General features: G+C 46.5%; 1 protein-coding gene across 4 annotated transcripts in view; it reads right to left on the reverse strand.

Moving 5' to 3' along the window:
• Positions 1-25,149, reverse strand: part of FAM135B (family with sequence similarity 135 member B) — a 182,595-nt gene that overhangs the window by 11,634 nt on the left and 145,812 nt on the right. For 3 of the 4 annotated variants that reach the window (XM_072774618.1, XM_072774620.1, XM_072774621.1), the window contains 5 exons: positions 19,805-19,960; positions 18,962-19,035; positions 12,716-12,870; positions 4,849-6,826; positions 2,760-2,926 (listed from right to left, as the gene is read on the reverse strand). In XM_072774618.1, the coding sequence (XP_072630719.1) occupies positions 2,760-2,926; positions 4,849-6,826; positions 12,716-12,870; positions 18,962-19,035; positions 19,805-19,960 (2,530 nt within the window). The remainder of the gene's footprint in view (positions 1-2,759; positions 2,927-4,848; positions 6,827-12,715; positions 12,871-18,961; positions 19,036-19,804; positions 19,961-25,149) is intronic. The other variant, XM_072774619.1, reaches the window with a different exon arrangement.

The raw sequence follows: 25,149 nt of genomic DNA on the forward strand, positions 1-25,149 counted from the left end.
TTATGCCCAGGTGATAATGCCGTAATTGACAGCTCTGTTTTCTGACACAGCTCAGAGATGGATGAGGCTGCTCCATCTTTATAACCTCCTTGCTCAACATACATGGTGGACAAAAATAAAAGTCCTGACAAGACTTCTCACTTTCATGAAGAAATGGAGAGTCTTTCTCATTTTAATTTAATATCAGGTAAGTAGGAGGAGCACACTACTCATGAGTGACATGATGCTAAGTTTTCCATCGCATCTGCATTGAAAGTACATCACGCTGATGAGTGAGAAGGTCATTCTTTGTCTTTCTTGCAGCATTGCTGATTGGAAGTCCCAGTTAAAAACAAGTATGTTTTCAGGGGCGCCTTGGCGGCTCAGTCAGTTGAGCATCTGACTCTTGATTTCAGCTCGGGTCATGAGAAGGAGCTCCACATGGGGCTCCACACTCAGTGAGGAGTCTGAGATTCTTCTCTGCTGGCCCTCCCCCTGCTTTCTCTCTCTAAAATAAATAAATCAAAACAAAAACAAACTCCACAGGTATGTCTTCATTAGCTTCTTACTTTTTAAGAAAGAAAATGAGCCTCAAGCCCAGTCTTCTGACAGTTGGGCCAAACTTCAAGAGGATTATTTTCATATCACTGTAATTATTTTTAGTGTTACACTCCCTGCTGGCCAACTGGTTCTAGTATTTCATTTGTGGTAGTGATTTGAGGTTTCTTTTTTTTTTAAATAAATTATTCAAAAAGTATTCCAATTTCAGTACAAATTTTGAAATCCTAGTACTTGGTACCTGGGTGGGGTAAAATTAGGGAAAGATATGCGAACTGTTGGGCCTTGGAAGCACTGATGTCAATGCTGAGTGGGGACAACTCACCAGAGAGAGAAAGCCTGGGGTCCCTAGGCACAATGGTGTGAGATGGCAAACGTCCCTGAGAAAGACGCAGAGTTGATATAATGAGAGGAGCGAAAGGGGAGGAGATGATAGTGGGGAAGGTTAGAATACAGGAGCTTTCTAAAAGGCTTATTTTATTTTCTGAGAGCTACAAAAAAAGGTTTTTGGTAACAGACTGGCATGACCAGATCTGGTAAGATTTTTAACAGATGACTCAAACAGCGATGGGGATGAAGGTTTGGATGGGGAAAGAGATGAATTTGTTGGCATAAGGCAGAATGAAACCCTGGTCTTGGGAGTCTGTCAGTTGGGTTTTAACCTTGGCTCAACCACATTAACTAAGGGAACTTACACAAGTTAGTTAGCTGCCCTTTTACTCAGTTTCCCCAGTTATAATGGGACCATAATACCACCTACTTTGCAGGGCTATTGTGAGGATCATTGACATTAATATATGTTAAGCATTTAGAATGGTGCCTGGCCCCTGGTGACAGATATGCCATTGCTGCTGCTCTTTCTCATCTTCCTCCTCTTCTTCATCTAGAATGTATTATTTACCACTGGATTATTTGACACTTGACCAAATAGACCTGTTGATTGAGTGTCCCGGTTTCCAAGGCATAAAGCCAGACAATTACATGCATTAGCCCCTGGATTGGGAATTAAGAACATTGTGTCCTGGAAGCATAGCACACCACCACTCCCTAATAACTTATCACCAGAAGACTGTGACCACAGGTTTTGCCACTCATCACCCAGGAAGGCCTAAAGAAGTCCTTTCCTTTATCTGACATTAGTTATGCATTGGAGTCCATATAAAGTGGATGTGAAGACTTTTCCAGAAATCATGTTCCACATTCCAGTTTGCAGATCAATTATGATGTAAACTTGAGCTTGAGGAGAACTCAGATGCCCTGTATCTCCAGCTGCTCTGATTGCTGTCTTTAACCAGTTAGGGTGAGGCTGGAATTCACAAGGGGAAAGAGGACTAAGGGTTTGACTTTGGTCCAGGCTGAGTTGGGACCTCAAGATCTTCTGGCAGAGCTAAGTTCCGTATCTTACGGAGATTTTGGACTGACTGAGAAACCCTAAGAAATCTGACAGTGGGGACTAGGTCCTTTGGAGAGTGGGACAAGCAGGAGCCCTTCCTGCTCCCTTCTCTCCTCCCCTGGACCTCTACAGGACTGGTAGATAGTTCTTTTGTAGCATTCAGCTCTCAGTCCATATTTGCTGATCTCACAAAATTAAGAATTTTTTAAGGTCAGGAACCATGTTGGGTCTCTGCAATCCCAGAACTTGGTACAGTATCTGACATACAAAAATTGCCTCATAAGTGAGAAATGAATAAAAATAGGCAACGAAACAGTTTCGGCCACTAACCCACGTCCCTTCCAAATGAATTCATGCATTCATTCCACTCTGTTTCTTCCCTTGTGCTTTTGACACATGGGTTCCATTAACCCATACACTCTATTCATGCTCCCATTAACATTTTCATCCCAATAATCCACCCATCCATCCATCCACCCATCCAGCCACCTAATCACCCACCCACCCATCCATCCATCCACCTATCCACTCCAGTCTTTATTTTATTTTTGTTCATTAGTTTCATTAATTATTCATTCCAATATTTATTTATTCCATATATTCCTTCACTGCTTTATTGCATTCATTTATAAATTTCATTTACTCAACAGATTATTGTGCCAGAGAGATATCTTCCTTGGGAACAAGGCCAGGCCATTTCCCTAGACCTAGCACGCTGCCATCCCATGGTTGCTAATAACACTATTGAGTGAATACCTGACTTAATTTATAAATGTTAAAAACTGTGTATAATACAGAATTTTGAGGTGGAAACCTTTTTGGCACTCACCATCTAGGCCATGGACACAGACTACCAGGTGAATCCCATCTTCCAAATTTTCTTCCTCTTCCTCTGGTGGGAAATACGGTATATCAGAAGCTAGTACAGATAAGTCACTGTACAGAAATCCATCAATCTTCAGTTCTTTTTTAAATTTTTCTTTGGCCTGATAAAAACTGGAGAATACACTAATTAATCAGAAGCCACACTGTGTATGCCGTGTTGAGCAGGAGATGAGTTGAGGTGGCTGGGATGCGGGAGAGATGAATATCTACAAGGAAGTATCTGCGAGCAACAAAGGCAGAATAGGAGGCTGCAGGAGATGCTGGTGAGGGAAGCATTTTCTCAACAAGGAGATAGGAAAGCATTCCAGGAAAAGTTTTGTTGGTTTGGGTTCTGCAGATTTCTATGTGGTTCCTGCATGGAGCAGGACTTCTATGATTCCATTCAGCTCCCAGGATCCATCAATCCTAAAAAAAAGATCTCCCCAGAGTGAAAGCTTCTTAAAGTGGCCCACAAGGCTACCATGGCTTGGCCTCCACCCACTTCCCAGCAGCATCTCCCCACCTCCAAAGAGAATACATTTCTCATGATTCCCTGCTTGAATTCAGTTTGCTTATTTTCGTGCCTTTGTGCATTCAAATCTCTCTGAAATGCGTTTTCCCCAGGGTTACCACAATCTTTGCCTGATTATTGGACAAGGTGGTAAGAGCACAGACTCAGGAGTCTGACTGCTAAGGTTAGAATCTCAGCTTTGACCCTTACTAGCTGTGGACTGACCACTTAACTTCTCTGCACTGAATGTCCTCATTTGTAGAAGGGGAATACACCATTATCTAATCCACAAAGTTATTTTGTGTGTTAATTGATATAGTCTATGCAAAAATGCTTAGAATGGTACTCAAAACTGATTAAATAGTAAAAAAAAAATTATCTGTTACCAGCCTTATCACCATCATCATTCTCACCATCATCACCATCCCATTACCATCCCCATCATCATCCTCACCACTGTGTCTCATATTTGCTAGGCAGCCACCTCTAAAAGGTTCCCCCAGGCCACCGTCTCTAGGCTCACTCGGTGTCCCCAGCCAGATCGGTTCCTTCTATTTCCAGCTCAGCTGCACACACACAAGAACCCTCCTGTTTACCCAACTACCCTTGTTCACTTCTCTCACTTTCTGTCTCCCTATTAGGCTGGAAGTACAGTAACAGCCAAGACCCCACAGCCAAGCATTGGGCAGTGCTTGCAGTCTACTGCAATTATTAAATTGATCCCATGAGCATAATAGGTACTTAATGTTCTTTATAAAGCAAGGGACCCAAAGTTTACCTGCCTGTGCAATCTCTTTCATGGGTATCATTAATATGTACCTCTTCAGCATTTTGCAGAAAAGTAATAAAATGATTCTATAACATAATTAATCAAATGTAGAGTTTATAGATGAGGGAGCGATAATGAATGCAAATGTAAGGCAAAGATTAAGGGATGGATTTTGGCATGGCAAAAGAACTGATACACGTAAGACCTGCACAAAGGGGCCGAGCAGACAAATCTGCTAAGGGCCCAAAGGCCCTTAGAGAACTGCCCTCTCAAAATGTGCAAAGACAGAGGTATTATGACACTCAAAACAGAGTTATCATCACAAAAACTGGGGGAAAAAACCCCTCAAATGTCCCTTTTTAAAGGAGTTTGTTAATAAATCATGGTACATCTATATGATGGAATATGGTTTAAACATTAAAGTGATAACGCAAAAATAAATTTACAAGTAAAGAAATGTTCCCAATACATTAAGTTGAAAAAAACCTTACAGTTTGTACACAACTATCCTATTTTTGCATAAGAGGACTAGATAGAGATGTAAATAGAAACAAGTGTAGGACGACTTACGCAGTGGCTGTATTTGAGAGATGGGCTTACTGATAGTTTTTACTTATACTATTCTGTATCTCTGATTTGTAGGACGTAAGTATATTACTTTATCTGAACCAGGAAATAACTCCTATCTCAAGGTTGAAATAGTATGCATGAAATTGAGAAATATGTGGGAAATGTAAAACTGTGCTGGGGAGGGTAAGCCAGCCATCAGCTTACCTATACATCCTTTCACTGACTTCTTCCTCCAACTTGCTGGAATGGGCAGAAACAACTCCAAAGGAACCCAAAGGCTGATGAGTGATGGGCAACGGGGTCTGTTTGGAGGCGAATCCAGCCCGGGCAGGGGTCTCCTTGGGCACGGAGGAGAAAGGAAGACACGTGGCAGTGCAAGACACAGACAGGTTGACGACCTCCACGGCTTTCAGGCTGTCCAGAGTGAAGGTCTCTGCAGGGGTCAGGTGGGACACCATGACGGAAGTGACTGCCCTTGGTTCTTGGGTTCCTAAAAGCTGGGAGTTAATGGAGTGAGTCACAGTGGAGCACACAGTGCCTGCTTCATGTCCGGCCTCCAGAGGAGCTTGAGATCCTTTGCTAAATGCTGCATCATCAATGATGCAAGGTGAGCTGCTCTGCTCGCCTGTTGAACCCAGGTCACTGGCATTAGCGGCTGCTGTACAGCTCCATTCAGGCACCTTATGGTGGGCGACAGTCTCATCATCTGAGATGCTGCTGTCGGAAAGAGCTCCTTTCTCCACATTCAAGTCTTCAGGCATGCCCTTTGGAGTCTCCATTAGTACTCCAGGACAAGATCTATTCTGAGGGTTTTCAAGTGCTATGACACGTGGTATTTCTAAATTAAGACCTTTGGTTTCAATGTCTGGAGGGTTCTCAGTCCTGCCATCAAGACAACAAGGTCCTTGAGGATCAAATTGACTGTCTTTACCTTTGGGGATGTCTATGTAACCAGGGCCCTGCTGGTTGTCAGCACCTGAAACCACCTGCCCAGGGAAAGAGTCTGTCCCGGCACCTGGGGAGTCTATGCTCTTGATGGGTATGGCTGACCTTTCAGCAAGACCTCCACGTTGCTGCATCGTGTCCGTGTCTTCAGAGGACTCCTCTGGGCTACTGATCTGGGGTGCAGACACAGACTTGGTCAACTTGGTGTTGGCCAACTCCCGCTCTTCCTCCTCAAAAGGCAAAGAGCTAATGGAGGTGAGAGATGCCTGGATCCCACTTGGCAAACTCGTATTGCTCTCTGTGTGTCCACCCTCTAAGGAGTTCCTGTGCAGGGCATGTCGTCGAACCAGATGGTGCAAGACTTCTCGATCACTGGGTAACTCCAGGGCCCTGCTTCGTGCCTCGGACCAGGCAACAGAGCTTGGCTCGCTCTCAATGCCTGAATCAGAGATGATGGAAGAGGACCTCTTGATGACCCCAGAGAGCACCGACACTTCCTCCTGTTCCTCTGCATGAGGGTCCTTTGGGGAAGCCCTAACATCCAAGGGATCCCTCAAAGTGGAGTTTAGTGGATCACAGGGCTCAGAGGGGATGAGCTTTAGACTTAGCAGCACCACCTTGCCCTCCTGGTCTGCAACCTTTCCTAGAGTACTTAACTCATGGAGTGTTGTTTTCTCCAAAATGATGGCATTTGGACGACTTCCACCTGCTATGTCTTTGCCTGGCACAGTTCTGTCTGATTCATAGTTATCTTGAGAGTGCCCACTCTCATGCTGAGCACTAATGACCACTGTGGGTTCAGCACTGCAAGGCTTCTTATTGCTAGATTTCACATCAATGTAGGTGAGTACTGGGGCCTGGCCATCCTCTGGACCTGGACTCCTTCTGGGCAGGTCCTCATCTGCCAGTGGATGTGTTCCAACATCAGACCTCTGGCCAGTCCAACATTCATCTTCAGGCAGATCTGCCTTGTTCTGGAACTCACCAATTGTCAGATACACCTGAGATTTGGAGCACACATCCACATGTTTTGGTGTGGTTATACTATTGTCTGGCTCTGGACACCTAGTAACTTCCTCATCAGAGTCCATCTGAAGTGGTTTCATGGTGGGCAAGACAAGGTCTTCCCTAAAAGGTGATTTTCTATTTATAATAGCGTTCTCTTCTGTGTCTTTTAGATTCATTATTGCAGGACTTGTTGGAACATCAAAATTAGGGTAAACACTCAAATTGCACCCTACAAAAAGAAGAAAGAAAAATGTACTGTAGTTTAAGAAACTATGTCCACAAACTATCCCAAAGCCTGACTGTATAATAAAAAAATAAAAAAAAATTGGCTGAACTTTGCTCCTGGTTCCTGGGGGACAACCTCTGAATTTGGGAAATTTCCCATTTGATGGAAATGTCTTTGTTATTGGTGGCAAGCCTTAAAAGCTTATACTAACCAGGTGACTCATGATGAGTCCTTTAATAGTTTGTACTAAGGAGATGACTCAGGATGGGGGCTTGCCATGCCAGAAAGACCAATTATTCGGTTGGGGCTTTGAGCCAGGTGGTACCAGTACAACATCTGGGAAGAGTGGTTCAATCATGTGGCCAATGATTCAACCAACCATACCCACATAATGAAACCCCAATAAAAACTGGATAGTTGGGCTTGAGTAAACTTCCATTGGGCAATACACATTGATTCACCAGGATGACCAGCTCTGGAGACATGGGATCTTCATATTTGGGACCCTTTCATACTTTGCCATATAGGTGTCTTCTTTTGGCTGGTTTTTATTTGTATCCTTTATATTAAAACTGTAATCATAGGCAAAGCACTTTCCTGAGTTCTGGGAATTGTTCTAGCAAGTCATCAAACCGGAGGGGGTGGTGGTACCTTCTGAATTGGTAGCCAGTTGGTCAGGAGAGCAGATGGCCTAGGAACCCCCAAGCTTCTGTCTGATATGAGGGTGGTCTTATCAGAGGCTGTGCCTTTAACCTATTTGACCTAACACTAGGTAATCAGTGTCAGAATCATCTTGCACTAATGCAAAACTGTAAAATACTGTAATTCATGATTTGCCTTTTACTTATTTTATTTTTTTAAGATTTTTATTTATTTATTCATGAGACACACAGAGAGAGAGAGAGAGAGAAAGAGAGAGAGAGAGAGGCATAGACATAGGCAGAGGGAGAAGCAGGCCCCATACAGGGAGCCCAACGCGGGACTCGATCCTGGGACTCCAGGATCATACTCTGGCCGAAGGCAGGCGCCAAACCGCTGAACCACCCAGGGATCCCGTGTCTTTTACTTAATAAAAGTTCTTAACAATTCTTATAAATATTAAAGAATTTCTCTACATCACGTAGCATTTACAGTGTGGAAAGAGCTTTGGAGCTAGGAAGGCCTGCTTTCTCATCTTGACACTGGCAACCCCCAGCCGTGAGGCCTTCGACAATGATGGAACTTAAATACTTAAGTTTTTTTCCCCCCATTCAAGCTCACTTTCCTCAACTCTAAGATGGGCAAATTCATAGCAACCAGCAGGCTTCACAGACACAGCTCACAGGAGAGTCATGATATGAACTGCCACACATGGAGAAGACAGAGTCCTGCTTTCTGTAGAGAAACCCTCCAAGCTTGAGCTCTGTCACCAGGACAATTATCCTGCACGGCATTCAGACCACAGAAGTTCCCAGATCACTCTGATCTTCCTGGTAGGATGGTGGGGGTCAAAGCATGACCTTCTTTCTCTTATTTTTCTTTAGGGTAAACTATTACCTCTTTCATCCTATCTCTCCATCTGTTCTCTCTTTTCTTTTGTCTCCTCTTCTCTCTTCCTCCTCCTGGCCCTCCTGCCCCTCCTCCTCCAGCTCTTCCTCGCCAAATCTTTCTTTTTCTCTCCCTTCTAATAAATCATAACTGGAAGAAAACAAGTGTCTCCCATGTCTATCTCTAGCATATCTCTCCTGAAAAAGCCATCTGATATGTTATTCAATTTCCATGCACACCAAACACAAAAAGAGGGGACTGGGCTTTTATTTCATTTAAAACCTTTAAATCGGGATCCCTGGGTGGCGCAGCGGTTTAGCGCCTGCCTTTGGCCCAGGGCGCAATCTTGGAGACCCGGGATCGAATCCCACGACGGGCTCCCTGCATGGAGCCTGCTTCTCCCTCTGCCTGTGTCTCTGCCTCTTTCTCTCTCTCTGTGACTATCATGAATAAATAAATAAAATCTTTAAAAAAATAAAAAATAAAATAAAACCTTTAAATCCTTCAAATGGTTTTCATAGAAGTTAAAAGAGTATAACCATTCTTGGATGTTATGAAGTGAACCACTTACAAACCACATCTCCAGCTCACATTTTGGGATGATATTTATGACTGGGTCAAAGATTAGAACAAAGATTGGGAAAAAAACGGGTCTCTTCCTTATGTGGATATATTCTTTGCATCTTGAGAGATGAGCAAATGTCCCTTCCTCTGGGGGAGTTTCCCCATAGCTAACAGCAGGTTAGATGTCCCCTGAGCAAATTCCCAGCATCCCCTCTACACACATGGACTATCACATCACCACCACCATACAACGATCCACTTGTGCATTTCCTGTCTCCAATAGAGAGAAGGGTTATAATGTATGAATATTGGTGCGCCCACAGCTAACACCATGGGCTGCCACATAGTGAATTGTATTCATAAAATGAATTGAGAATAGAACAGAAATGCAGTAGAACAAAGACTATTACTTTCACTAGATGTTTATGTTGGTTTGAAAAACCACAGTGTCAATGTTATTTAATCCATGAATAAAACATTGGCACAGCTTTGCACAAAGCCCTATACTAGGCCATGGGTTAGGGAGAGGGCAAGTGGGATCGGTTATAACAATGAACTAGTCTCTGTCTCTAAGGGATTTTCAAAATATTGGGAAGCATACAAAGTACAGTGCACTTGGCTCTCCCACCCAAAGCACGTGGGTTGTATCCTAGAGAATATGAATTGGGTTCTTCAGAGAAGGAGATTATGAGTCATAGGAGGCAGGGAGACAGCAAAGGCAAAGACCAGAAAACTAGTGCATAGTCTAGTCAGGCATCAGTTAGATCCCATGTGGCTGGAGCAAGAGTGAACAAGGATGTCAAGTGGGCATGAGGTATAGGGAAGCCACGATATGGATGGACTCGAATGCTCTATGAACGAGGGGTCTGGTCTTTACATTATAGGCAACAGGAAGATTGGCAGATTCTTGAACGAAAAATGAAAGATGCCTCTGATTTGTCCTTGACAATTCAAGACAGGACACAGAAAGCCCAGCAAGGAAGCGGATTGTCAAAAATAGCAACACTAGTTTCACTACCACAACTATGGGGAAAATGAGAGTGGCATTGGGTCTAATTCAAAGAGAATGGCTTTAGTCAGATACTAGCTAATGGCATTAGCTGACATCCATTCATCACTTCCTTTGTGCCGGTCACTCCTAAGTGTCCTGTGGATGGATGTATCCACTGATCATGGCAGGCCTGCGGAATATAAATTACAATTCCTTTTGTCCAATTACACAGTCACTGATGGTCGGGGGAAAAAATTCCAATTCAGGCAGCCTGGCCAATGGTTAAGGCCCTTGGGCAAAAAGTTCAATTGCCTTGGGACAGAGGAGTGGGGGGTACCTGGGAGAAGCGATCACAGACCATATAGACAGACTTTGCAAGGGCCTGGCACACAGTAGGTATCAAGCCACAGTACTATAGCAGACCGGGAATAAATATTCCTATTTTAATGTGGAAATGGGACTCTTATTTCCATTTCTTCATTACACTGCAACAATGGAATGCAAATCGCACGACCTCATTGCAAATTACATTAAGGTCACTAACCCCTGGAGGGAAAGGGAATTCATTCTTTATCTGCTGATGCTTTTGCTCTGGGATTAAAGTGTCATCAGAGCACATGGTGAAGGAATAAAGGTCAGGAAGAGTTTTGAGTGGGGAAATAGTCTTGGGAAAGGGAAGGGAGAGGTGAGAGATCTGTAGAGAGGAGTCTTGGGGAGACAGCCAACCCCCTCTGAGAGCAATTGTCTTGGGGTCTTTCTGGGAAGACAGGATCCTTTTGCTGGGGTCACAGACTCAAAGTTAAGTTCCCCGTCCCAAGCACTCTGCAGACACAGGCAGAGATGGACAATACGAAGCTTCGAGGAACCTGCAGGGGCAGATGGCCTAGGAAAGGTGGCCCTCCAGCCACACCTAAGTCTAGGGCACCACCTTGGCGCGCAGAGGAGGAGGGCAGCCCCTGGCAGCCCCCGTAAGCCCAAGGTTGACTTCCCGGCTGGTGCTGCCGAAGGGAAGTTTCGGCTTCAGCTGGTATGAAGATTTATAAAACATAAAGATATGCAATACAATCGTACGCATGAGTCGCAGGAGTGAGATTTACGTCCATTGCGGGACCGCGGGAGGGGACAGAGGACCAGCAACCGCGGAATGCCCCGTGCGCACCAGGCTCTCTCCAGCTAACCTACCAGTTCCTTAACACGCTGCGCAGAACAGCATTCATATGGAAAGGAAAACAGATCGGAAGACCTGCAACGAAGCCCAGTAGCAACATCCCAGGGTCCAATCGCTGGGGCTGATTGTAAATTTCTTCCCTCCCTATTCAAGGGTTCTGTAGCTACCTGATGTCACTGTAATGAAGACGAGTGCACACGCACACACATGGACACACACGCATACACATGCAGCCTGGGGTCAAGTGTTAAGCTCTTTGGACCAGCTGCTGAGGCCGCCATCTCTGGGGCGCGTACCTTCCAGCTGTCATACACAGCATTGACACTAGATGTCAGGGCACAGCTGAGAACCAGGAACATCCTTCCACCACAAAGCTGGACTGTCCTTGGAAGTCCACTTGGGCTTTTAAAAGAGCCTACAAATCTCTGCCTGCAGAAACTCTGGAATTTAAGTGGCACATCATTTAAACGATGGGTATCCCAACATCAGGGTTTGAACCGCCTCACAAAGAGATGGTAGGACAGACCCTGGGCCTTGGAGCTGGAGCGACTTGCTTTGAACGTTGGCTTTTATTTGATTTACTTACTTTTTAATTTTTTTAAAAGATTTTATTTATTCATGAGAGACACAGAGAGAGACAGAGACACAGGCAGAGGGAGAAACAGGCTCCATGCGGGGAGCCCGATGTGGGACTCGATCCCAGGACCCCAGGATCACAACCTGAGTCCAAGGCAGGCGCTCAACCATTGAGCCACCCAGGTGCCCCAAACATTGGCTTTTATAAGCTGTAGGATCTTTAATACATACTTCAATTTGTTGAGCTTCAGTTTCTCTCTATGAAACAGGGTGCATGAGGGTTTTGTTTTGTTTTGTTTTTAATAGGATTAAAAAGATAAAACATGTAAAACCTCCAGCCAGGTATTTTCTTGCTCTTTAATGGATCACAGGTCTACTTGGACTGTGATGGCTTGTGGGCTTCCATGAGCAGGACCGCGGGAGGGGACAGAGGACCAGCAACCGCGGAATGCCCCATGCGCACCAGGCTCTCTCCAGCTAACCTACCAGTTCCTTAACACGCTGCGCAGAACAGCAAGAGAGACTGTGGTGTGGACACAAAGACACAGATCCACGCAAGCATGCTGTCTTTTCTCCCTGAGTGAGCAGCTCACCCACTAATTCAGTCACTGGGGCAGCCCACTTTCTCGAATACTGGGCCTGGTTCATGGCATGAACCAAGCTCTCCATAGGAGTCTGAACTGAATGCCGCCAAAGTTCAACGAGACATGACTTCATATTTGTGTCGTGCCTCTGAGATAAGAAAGGATGTCTGTCCTCTGCTCAGGGTATTCTGGTGAGGGGAGACTATGGTTCCTGTTTTATAGATGAAAATACTGAGGCCCCTGGCAGGATTTTACCCCAGAAAGGGTCAGGAAGGGTATCTCTGTCATAGCTGTCCTTCTGTGACTCTGATCTGAAAATTGCACTGACACAAAGTCACCCCAAATAACTAAGCTTAGCCTGAGGTTTTGCTTCCCCTCCACAGCCTGACAAATTACTGCCTTGATTTGGTCCCACTGCTGGCAACTGACCGGGGACCCACAGAGGAGCCTTAGTGTTGAGTCTTTCCCGAGCAAGGACCAACCTGTTGCAGGGCAGTCCACGTATCTGTCCTCAAAGATAACGGGCAGGGTGTTCCAGTCGCCATCGATGTCGAGGCACTCCGCGGGCAGTGGGGGCATGGTGGTGAGGTACTCCGAATTCCGGATGTCCAGAGACAGCTGGCTGTGGGTTTGTATCCTGGGGACGCACGGATTGGGTTAGCGTCAGGGGAAGTTTAAAATGCAGTAAGAATCATTGCCCCAACCCCTGACTCCAAGAAAACGTTCAGCGGGCTCTGACACCGTCTGTCTGTCCATCCTCTTCCTTTCTCCCTGCCAACCACCCAGCCAGACCCTAGGGCCATGGTGGGAACTGGTCTGGGCACTGAGCCTAGAGGTCACGGATGGTATGATCAAGGCACGTATCACGTTCTGTTTCAGTGGGATGCACTAAATAACACTCTAGTGGAGCAGGAGCTGAGCTTCTAAATGGCTAGGAATCTTAAATTAGTCCTTTGGAGAAAAAACTTCAAGCTCTACATATCCTCTACTCTTGCTTTTCTCACCTCCTATAGGACGTTAGGGTCTGAATCCTATGCTGTGGCATAAGTATTAAAAACCATCTAAAATGCTTTCTTTTTTCTTGTTTTATTGCTTCCTGTGTAAACACCAGCAACCTTGATTGGGGTGTAAGTACCCCTAGTTTGGGAGCTATGTGTTTTGGTTCCTCCATGTAGGATAAAAAAACGTAGCCTGACTTCTGGAAGCCCCCATTGTCACTCCTCAGCCATGTAGGCAGGTCACCTGCTCCCACAGAACAGCTCATAGCTACAGAGCTCCACACAAGCCCAGGGAAAATTCTCTCATTCTGAACTCTCAGGAACAAATATAATGAATGTATATGCCCATAGGATATTTTATACACGTATTTTGAATATGCATTTGAACTACAAATATTTTATTTCTTTATTTCTCAATTGGATTTTAACCTATGATCAAAAAGGATAAGCAGTGTGAGGCACCTGGATGGCTCAGGTTAAGAGTCTGACTCCTGGTTCTGGCTCAGGTTGTGATCTCAGGCTCATGAGATCCTGTCCCAAGTCGGGCTCTGCGTTCAGCAGGAAGTCTGTGTGGGATTCTCCCCCGCTCCACCCCTGCCCTCTTTCTCTCCCCACTCCCTGTCTCTAGAAAAAAAAAAAAAAAAAAGAAAAGAAAAATAAAAAAAGAAAAGTGATAAGCAATGTATTCTCTTCCTCAAAGCCATGAAGGCTGCAGCAACCTTATAATATTGTGAACCTTTCCTGAATACTTAAATAGATTTTTGTTGCAATAAGTCCTGCACTTCTTTGCTGTCATGTGAACCTAGACCTTTGGGTCCAGTGTTTAATTTCTTAAATAAGTCTACTGACTGGACACCCATGTATGGAGGCCCAGGTCTACAAGCTAGGGCATATACCTACAGGATGGAAACCTGATTCTGGACCTAAAGAGCTTATAGTCATGAATTAATGAGGTGATTAACCAAGTAACTATAACACAGCATGAGAGGTTCTACAGAGCTGGGTCCAGGCTACTTTATGCAGGGCATTACCTCTTGCCAGAATGTGGCTTCTTGAGCGTACAGGCTTCGTGAATGTGACCCAGTACCTACAACAGTGCTTAGCATATGTTTAAAAAAATGACTAAAAATTCTAGAGCACAATTCTATCATCTCACACCTAGGATGGCTATTCTTAAAACAAACACCAAAGCAAGTGTTGGTGAGGATGTGGAGAGGGTGCGGCCCTCATATACTGTTGATGAGGATGCAAGACGCCACAGCTGCCATGGAAAACAGTACAGAAGTTCCTGAGAAAAGTAAAAATAGAAGTACCCTAGGATCTGATGATCCAACTGCTGAGTATTTATCCATAAGAAATCAGGGTCTTTAAGAGATTTGTGCACCCCCACATGCGTAGCAGCACTATTCACAACAACTCAGCTACAGAGACAAGCTAAATGTCCATGAACAGAAAAAGGATAAAGAAAATGCAGCACAATGGGATAGGATTCAGGCTTCGAAAAGAAGGAGACCCTGTCATACATGATGACATGGATAAGCCTTGAGGACATTATGCTATGTGAAAGGAGTCGGCCTCACAAGGACAAATCCTGGTGATTCCACATTCAGGAGGTATCGAAAAATAATCAAATTCAGAGTAAAAAAAATAAATAAAGGAGTGGTTGCCAGGGGCTGGGTGGAGAAATGGGGAGAGGCTGGTCAATGGGCATAAAGTTTCAAGGGAGTAAGATAGGTTCTAGACACCCGCTATCTGGAGCACCCAGGACCCAGTCCATCACCTACTTATCTTCCTGACTCCAGGAGCTTAGCCAACAACACACAGATCCTTCTATTTTGGAGGTTGAGGAATCCACGTTCAGTTCTTCAGGATAATGGTTAACCACTATAGACCAGATCCACAGCAAGGATGGTAGGAATGTGGGATCCAGACTCCAGTAGATTCGTGTGTTTATCACATGCTTGCCATGAGGTCTAAGATAAGCTACTTAACCTGTCTGAGCCCAGGTTTTCCCAGTTTCTTCCTCGGTGAAGTGGAGATACAACCAGTTCCTAGCTCAAGGTATTAGTGTGGACATTAAATGAGCCAATGCAGGAAAAGCACTTGGCTGGGCTCTTCTTAGCAGAGTCATCTCAATAAACAAAGCACCAGGAAGGCAGGGCAAGTGCCTCTTGGGTTCAATGCTATTGACATAGCATCTTGTAAAATGAGTAATCTTTAAAACTTAGTGCTATACTTATTATTATAGAAAAACACAAGAAGCAAAGTGATAAATCAATTGTCATTGTTACAGAGGTTACATCACCAAGACAGGTTGTCCTGTACATCAACACTTCTGCATTCATTCATTCAAGAATCTCTCATTGAGCCCTTCCTTACTGCATGAAAAGCACAGGCTAGACACTTGTAAAGCAGAAGAGAGAGACAATAAGACACACCCTTGCTACCAGCCAGCTCTAAACCACTTTTAAACACTGCAACATTGCATTCTTAAATCCTGCAACCATGGCAAGAAACAATCTCCATTTCGCATGGCGACCGAGTACAAGTGCACACTCCCAGAAGCACACACTGAAGTGAAAGTTTCAGAAACGTGTCTGTCTCGTACTCTCTACTCCATCTTATTCTGTCAAAGCCCGTCCTATCCAATCCTTTTCATGTGGAAGTGCAGTGGTGGAGGTCACAGTGTACTCAATGATTGTGTTTGAGAAACACAATCTACTCTGAGCTTGACCAAGACGGGTCTTGACAGATGAGTGTCACCGGGGCCATCCTGTCTGTCCACTTGTCCATCCTGATTTGGGAGGATGGCTCTGTCTCTGATGTACACCCTCCCTGTCTGGCTCCGATCCTCAGGGGGGCACAACCATGCCCACACACCCTTGCTAGCACGGCCTCACCCTGAGATGAAACTCTGTTCATAGCACTCTGTACCTTTACTTCAGGAACCTTCTCAGTCTGACATAATGTTCCCCTTTCAGTTCCATAACTCTTACTCCTAATGATCTAATTAAATTTTACTTCTTCCTGAATAATATTGCTGCTAGCCTTGTGTATACTTTCCCTTGCAGGTTAATATCTACGAGCGAGTAGCACTAAGTTCCTCTCGTGCTGTTCTGTGAGGCAGATGCTCTAGTCTCCTGGGTATTTGCAGGGCTCAGTTCATGCCTGCTTCAGACCTCTGGCTGAATGTCATCTTCTCGGGGACTCTTCTGTGATAGCTGGATGGAACAGCACCTCCTCATTCTGACCACACTCATATATTTCTCTTTGGCACTTATCGCATTTGGCATACCATATTTATTTATTTGTATACCTTCTGCTATGAAAATATAAGCCCCATGAGATGAGGGATTCATCTGTTTTGGTCACTGCTGACTAATACCCACAAGAGTGTCAGGCCCATAGTCAGCACTAAGCAAGTATCTTGAAGGAAGGACTCTTCTTTTCATTTCCAGGCAGCAACCTAAGAGAGGTGCAGGAACTGATCTGGTGTCAGAAATATTGTTAGTTACGGAACCAAGATTTCAAACCATGTATAGGAGTTTGAGATCAGGTCTTTCCACCATATTACTTGCCAGCTTTTTAAAAAGGCCTGAATCATAACTGTCACGGTGCCAAGTCTGAATTCTCTATCCTGGTCCATCAGGTCCCACATAGACTTGTCCACCTCGCTGGTCCTGCCTATCTCCCCTCTCATTCCAGCTCCCTCCATCCTATAGCTTTGTTTGCCTTCCAGCTGCTCCTCCAACACCCTGTGTTCCCATACAAGAACCTTGACACCAGCTTTTCCTCCTGACTGGCCTTCTTTCATATCAAGGTCTGGCTGCCTATAACTCCGGTCTCCATTCAAATGTCACATCCTCAGAAAGATTCCCTCCCAGCACTTGGGCTACAACGGTCCTTATCTCACACCCAGTGCTGTGTTGGAGCCAGTCCCACCAGCTTGCAAGAGCCAACTGTGCACATCCCTTCCCAGCCCCCGTGTTCAGAGAGAACATATTGGCGGCCTGAACACCACCGTGGTGGGAGCATTCACACAGTGAAAATCAGTGAGCACTACAGACCTAAGTTGTTTTTGTTTTTCGGAGAGCCAGTCCTTCAATGAGGATGCTGGCCATATCCCTTCTCATCATGTTCTGTGTCCTCACCTTGATTTGGTTTTCTTTACTTGTCACTACCTGAGATAACTGGATTTACATCTTGCCTGTGGCTGCCCTAGAATGAGAGACCCACAAGGACGGCATCAGTGACGTGTCCCTTGCAGGGTCGCAGGGCCTACTTGCACAATCCACAATTGTATAACGTATTAGTCATCACCTAACATTTTGTGATCAGTGTCTGTGGCTTAACCAATGTGTTCCGTGTATGGATGTTCTCCTTTGGTCCTTACAGCTATTGTCCTGCCCATTTTAGACAAACTAAGATTAAGGGAGGGGAAGAGAAAAATAACCCAACAATAGAACAGTACTTTCTCAAGAATCTGCTGTAGGCCAAAGGAGGAATAGGATCTTGATCCCAACTTGGCCAAGTACCATATCCTCTATACTTGGTATAAGTGGTCAACATCTCAACAAAACTCCTCTATAAGAGTAGTTGCCTATGTATCTGTCCCCTCCATGTGCACCCATCCATGCCCCTTGGGCACACAGCACAGTCCTGCAATCGAGGGCTTGCCCATCATGGAGACTCAAGAAGCAGGTTCCTGCCAGGATCCTGATTCACAGCATCTTGCCCAGTGGCCCTCATGGTTCTGTTCACATTTATCACGTTAACTCTTCTCATCTTAGCTGCTGGACAGAATGAATGAATATGAGAGTGACTGGAAGACTACCTGGTTCCAGACAAGCTGTCCTCTCCACAGATGTATTTTCTCTGCCCCAGCCCCCTCCAGATTCCACAAGGCAAACTGTCAGTGCCGCCATACTTTTCCAACATGATGACGTGTGCAGAGAAGGAAGAGAAGGTCATAAAAAAGAGGGCGAGAAGGTTTTCAGGTCTGTCTTGCGAGACAGAGGAACCTGAAGTATTTCTCCTGCTGGATTTACCAGGCCATCTCCAACAATGACTCCATCCACATTTATTCTTTGAGGTGAATGTATGATTCAGAAACAAAAAGAGCCCCTTGAACTAGGTTAGCAAAGGCCAACCCATCTTGGAGGGACCCATCTGCTCCTGCCCACTGGGGAGATCTATAAGAGAATGACCTCATTTTCTGTCAACCCTCTGACTCTTTTTGTATGTTTTCCCTTTTTTTATTTTTAATTTTGGAGGAAGGCAGACTCAGAAATTCATCAGTCCTCCTAATTAGGTAGTTCCGTCTTTATTCTTATGCGAAATGCGTTTCGAGGCTACTGCAGAGTCTCCAGCGAATTCTGTGTTTTTTCTGACATAGCTTGTGGCCATGCCACCTGCTTCTAATTCGTTTTACAAAGAAGACTCAGCACAGATGTCTTCAGGGACCTAGGAAGTCTTGATTCTGTCTATAGAACCATAATAACATTCAACAAAAGAAAACTTTGGCTATTGACCTTCTCTGCCACCTGCCAGCTCCCGCCTCTGCAATTTGTCTGACTCTTTTGCCTGCAGAGAAAATGTAGCCTGAATGTGCAGAGGTGGGCAGACTTCTTTCCTTTGCAGTCAGAGACGAAGGGAAGAAGCGCCTTTGAACAAGAATGTCTTGGGTGGCCACTTTCACAGTGTGATGTGGGCATGCAATTGGTTACTTACAGATTTTCCTGGAAAGTCAGGACTGCAAGTTTTTGGTGCTCCATGTAAAAGAAGGCCTCAGAAAACCTTCGGACCTGAGGAATAAGATAATGCAGTTTAATGCACTGGGTGGGCATGATCTTTAATTTCCAAAGGGAAACTGGGACTCACAGAGGCAAGTGATAGGAACAAAGGAGAGATAAGTCCACCACCAAGAGGTTTCAAAACAAGCTCTTCCACAGGTTCCCTCTCTCATCTAGGGCACTTAGCCCAAAGCTGGGTTATAGACACAGTTTAATGCATATTTATGATAACCTGTTCTTGCATTGTTTTCTATACTTTGTTTATTTAGGTCTTATTTCTTCTACTAGAAGAATATACTTGAAGACCATGACCATTAAGTAAATGCAGGCGAACCAGAGTTTGCAAAGCCAGTCATGTAAGTGCAACTGATAAGTATTCTGTGGGCTCAGATATTCAGTCTTCTTGCTGTAAATGAGGAGACCAACATCTTCTATTATGCATTAGTACCATCCACATAGATAGCAAAGAAATACATCAAGAACAACATCTTACATTTCAAAGCACTTCTCTAAAACATTTGCAGGGCACGTGTAACACCCTCATGCTATCATCTGGTAGCCAAGGCAGGTGTTAAATCAATGGTAGAGGCAAAGGTTTCAGAGGCTGAAGAAGTTCATAAAGTCGAGAGCTCACGGTTCATAAAGTCGAGTGCCAGGACTGGCACTCATGTCTATGAAGTCAACCCCAATTCCTGTTCTGCCCAGTGAACTAACTGTTGGAAAGCTTCCTCAAGGGGCCACTGGCGTGTGATTAGAGAATTCATACCATTTGACACCTTACCCTCAAGGTGTGATGTTCCTGGGTGAGATAAGTGGTCACCTGGGAGTGTAGAGTCACCGTGTCTAGGAACTGGGTCCACAGAGCCATTAGGTGGGAGGTGAGCCAGGCGAGATCCTTACTTATCTGCTCAGCTATCTTCTCTGGATTGTTCAACATCTGCAGAGGCAAAATGGTGGCAGTAAAGGACCTCTTCTGCGTGAATCTACTGCAGGATCCCTCCCGAAGCCTTTGCTGACTTCCCTGCTTTTAGTGAATCTCTCCTTTCTCTGGACTCTGTATCACATTCCATTCTGGGCTCAGTCTTCTACAGTCATTATGGTTTCTACGTCTTCAGGGCTATTTGGCAGGTAGGACACTAGGCATTTTGTGTGTGCTCCCCATTTCACGCTCACCATTACCTTTTAATAGAGTTCTTGTGCATCATTTCACATAAAAATAAAATGAGAATCAGAGGAATTCAGTAGCACAGCCAAGGCCACATGGAGCTGGGATTTAGTGGCATGGCTGACCACAGACCCACCACACCACACTGCCTTTTGATAGTAGGTGTTGAAAACACTTCCTGAGAAATGCTAATGCCTTTATCATCTCAGAGTACCTGACTAGTTAGGTGATTTGCACAGGGTGGGTGCTCTACAGCCCTACCACTGCCAATCCAAATAGCTTAAGGGGGATCCTGGGTTGCCTTAACTACACCTTGAAGACACTAGCCTAGAGAGGGCCTAGAGCCTTTGACGAGATCGGGCGCATTCAGGGTGGTATGGCCGTAGACACCTAGAGCCTTTGAAGGGGAACCTTTGGGTGGCCTTAGTTTAGAACTGGGAGGTCATCCATTAGGGGGTGGGGCAGACTTTGATTCTGCAGAGGGGAGAGAGGAGATCAGGTCTCTGAGAGAGACAGGGAGGCAAGTGTTAAAACCTGACACTGAGTGCTCAATCTCGTCATGTATTCAGCAAGCACTTAATGTGCATCTTCCATGTCTCAGGCACATGTTTTGAATAAACAGGGACATGAAAATGAATAAGGCTAGGGTCTCTACTGGCAGGAGCCTCACTGAGTGGAGGAGGCAGAAAGGTGAATTAAAGCTTAGGAGTGGTGGGAATCACTCTGCCACAGAGATGCATCAGGACACACAACCATAGCCATTTCAAGCCCATTATTGCCCCGTGCCTCAGTTTCTTCATCTGTAAAATGCATATGCAGAGCAAGTGACCACTTATAGGATGTAATAACAATAGGAAAAGTAAATTCAAAGGCTTGCTTCCACCCGTGGAAGTTCCTTTTGATAGTCTTGGGCTAAATGTTGATGCTCGAGGAAGGCAGCTGGGCTAGAGTGAGGCATCTACCTAAGAGGAGGGAAAAGAGGGAAGAAGCAACTTGGCAGTCAGTAAAGTTCTTAGAGTTCTTGGGAATTGTTATTTAATGATCAAGGACTGGCTGCCAGATACAGGGCATCAATCAAGTGGAGCATCTCTGAGCCACTTCTTCCAAGAGGAAAGGTCAGTCTTTGATGAAGACACCAGTTCCAAAGCTCCAGAGGGGGAGAATGGCTCTACTTTCTCCTGGTGGAAGGCTTCCTTCCTGTACTGGCTCTATTGGGAGACAGGGGGGCAAACTGGGACTGTCCACTCTTGGCTCAGCCCCATACTCTGTGGCCAAATATGTCAGGAGCAGAACACATAGGAGTGGGTTGGGGAGAGTGGGGGACACGGTCATCCTCTGGGGAACCTCCAGGCTGCAATATGAGGTTTTTGGATAGACCAGAAGTGGCTCCTCTCCACCAGTTACCCTTGCCAATGAGCACCAAACACCCGCACCAGCACTTGGCACCATTTTATCCCGATGCCATGGCCTGCCTCACCTCTGGCTACCTTCCCTTATGGCCACACCACCTGCTCACCGTGACCTGAACACACCCAGCTCCTTCCAAGTACTAGGCTCCGACCACACTGCACATCCTCCTTGAAAGGTCTTCCCCTTTCATCTTCCAGACTCCCTTCTCCCTTGCTTCACCACCCAAGACATGTCTGTTCTCCCCCAGGGCACTGTTAAGGAGCCAACGCAGCCCCCCTGCTTCTGATGATTCTTTAGGAACGTCTACTCCACTTCAAGGGGACGTCAAACCTCCCTGTGCTTGAAGCGGACCTGACTTCACACACACACTCTCATGGCACCACTGGCCACACATTGTTTCCACGACCCTCCTCTACCTGCGTTCCGAGCATTAGACTTCTCTGTATTCCTGGTAACTACACGGTGGTGGACACTCATGGGGCTTCAGTAACTCTTTATTGGAAAAAGTCAGGTGACTCTGCATCGATGCGAGGCACCCTAGGCCTCAGTAACTGGACTTCCCTTGCTGGGCTGCTGACTCCGGCCCCCAGAGCTCTGCCATCTTCACTGCAGTGGCACCAGCCAACACAGCGTGAATGCTGAGCTCAGCCGCCAGAGCAAAAAGGAGAGAGAGCAAAGCTACTCACTGAATGTGTCTTTGGGAGAATGATCTTTTTTCCCCTTGGTTGATTACGGAAATGGCTTCAGATAAGGTTAAGGAAGCTTCTAATTAGGCCACAAGAGGACTCTTCGCCTCGCACAGATGCCCAGGCCTGTGTAATTACAGATGATGGGCATGGAGGGGCATCTCACGCAGGATGAGGAGAGGCCCTTCAGGCGGACGAGGACACAACGGGGCCCAACGCTCTTTCAAGTGAAGCCGCCTGAAGAATGCTCAGCCACTCACCTCTGCACTCCTGCCACGTGTCTCATCCGGGCTCTCACCATGCTCTCCTTTGTTCACTCGGCCCCGCTCACTTTGCTTATTGAGTGATTGTTCTATGTGAGGGGTGTGCTCAGCCCTGGGGAGCCATAGGTAAAAAAACCCAGGCCTGGGAGAGGCGCATGGCTCAGTGACAACCACGTATTGAGCTATAATACACCTACCATGTGCTGTGAAAGAGATATATACTGAGTGCTGTCGGAGGGTCATGGAGGCTTCCTGGAGGAGGTGATCCCTATGCTGGGTGCTCAAGGGAAAGAGAAGCCTCCATATGTTTCCTGAACTAACCACATTCCCTGGCACCCAGAGCCTTGCAGCTACAGAAGAAGTCCCTCTGCAGCATGGCCAGGTCCTTCTGGGTCCGTGGACCCCCACATTCGAGGGGAGGGTCCTGAAGGGCACTCTGGGCTTCATTTCCAAAGCCCCACTCCTCAGCGGGGATGCTCAGGGGGCCCTGCAGTTTTGGGGGGAGGTTACATTGGGGAAGGGAAGCCAGGCTGAGCAGAGTCAGACTGTGCTCAGCCTCACGGCACCGCTGCATAGACACCTCCCGGGAGAGTGTTAGAAATGCAGTCTCCCGCCCCAGCCCAGATCAAATCAGAATCTCTATTTTCGCAAGATGGCCAGGTATTTCGTATGCATGTTCAAGTCTGAGAGATTCTAAAATTGGACAGAGATATGGATGTTACTCAAATGCGTCGCCTCTAGCAGAGCTCTTTCGCTCCCTGGCAACCCTAGACGGGATATGAGTGATCAGAACTGTGAGCTCCTTCCAGAGCTCAGCCCAGGGGGACCGCAGCTGGCCAGGGAAGAAGTCACCATGATCACAGGGGACAGGCACTCTCTACACCTTTAGTTTCCTCTGCTAGGGAGCTAGGCTAATAAAACCTGCATGCCCAAACCTACAGACCCAAGCAAGGATTCAATGAGAAGTCATGGAACATCCCTATCAATGGGATCGTTTTGAACCACATCACAAAGATGTTTTCAGGCTTAAGTGAAATAATTTTTTAAAAACCCTCTGGCAAGGCAATTTGAAAAAAAAAAATCCACACGATTAAGTAAAGAAAATAAGGAAAACCCAGGCCACCCCAACTGGTAGCTGTTTGTTTATGCACCATAACTTAATTTTTAGTATTTCCTGCTAGGAGGGCACAGCTCAGGGAAAGGCCATTCAGCAATTTAGGATCTCCCAGAAGTTTATGGGGGAAACCCAGAAAGAATTTTTTTTCTGTGACAGGAAACCTTGTTTTGCTGAATTTTTTAAAGAGAACTGGCAACTGCCTTCAGGTAGGTAGTCAGCACATGTTAAGCCTGTCCGTTGTGCCCAAGCAGGTGGCTGAGTTCCAGCGGAGTAGAGAGCATACCGCATCCCTTCCCTGATGAGACTGCACCGCAGGGACCTTACCCTGTGCCTGACTCACCCTTCCAGCCCAGCCTCCAGGACAGGCTTCCCGTGCTCCGGGCTCCTGGCTCTGGGGCTGCCGCCCGATGGGTCCTTACTCCGGGATTGTGTGGCTGTTCCCTCCCTGCCAGCGGGCACACCCTGACCCCTGCATGGCGAGCCTCCCAGACAGCCAGGCACCCCCGCGTCTTACACCCCCTGGTCGAGCCCTGACCCTACTGGCAGCTTCTGAACAAGCCTCTTCCTCTTGAGTCCTGGGAAAGTGTCTCCATTGTATTCCCAACGAAGAGCGAAGTGGCCGCCAGCACACCGTGGGTGCTTAATAAGTGTTGACACGATGGATTCACTTGGAATAAAGATGCATACGAATTGCTCCATGACTACAGAACTCGATGTTTTCAAATTCTCTTAAATCACAGACACGTTTCCATGCCTACGCACCCCCCCCCCCAAACCTCATCTATTCTCTTTGATGGACAGTTAGCGCCCTGGTGTGGCTGCCCAGTAGGTGGCGATGTCCTGCCTCTAAATGCTTGGTGGGCTTTGAGCGCCCTTTTGGGGGTGTGAGGGAGGGGGTCTGTTTCCTCCACTGAGAGCATCAGGGCAGCTCTTTAGCAAACAACAGGATGGGCTGAAGCCCACCCCCGCTTCCCTCCCCATCACCCAGCTGTATCCCTGCATCTGTGGGCTAACTGGTTTGCTCCGTACAAAATTAAGCCTGCAACAGCGCAATCACTCAGAAGCAGGGGCAGTATCCCTGCAGCCCTGGGCCCGGCGCCAGAGGAGGAAGGTGACCCATTCCTCAGCTTTTTGTGAGATGCATCGGAGAGGCTCATTGTCAGCCCGAGCTCCCACCTGAACCCCACGGGGACGATGCATCGATACAGCAGAAGCTTTACGGAAGGCACCCTTCGGAGTCCGCTATGGCAGAATGAATGGGGACACACCTGTAGGTCCCCCTGTATTCTCAGGGCTGCTGGGGGGCAGCGCCCAATGCATCGCAGGTGGGAGCCAGCGTCCGGCACAGGGCAACTGGCGTTGGCTGTAAATGCGGTTTGCCACCCTTCCCTGCCTCAAGACATGCTCTCCTCCATCCACACAGCCCCCAGCGAGCTTGTCACCCTCCTGCATGGCTCCCTGTCACCCGGGGCTCAGCCCCCTCCC

This window comes from Canis lupus, chromosome 14 (genome assembly GCF_048164855.1).
Source record: "Canis lupus baileyi chromosome 14, mCanLup2.hap1, whole genome shotgun sequence".
Taxonomy (NCBI): domain Eukaryota; kingdom Metazoa; phylum Chordata; class Mammalia; order Carnivora; family Canidae; genus Canis; species Canis lupus.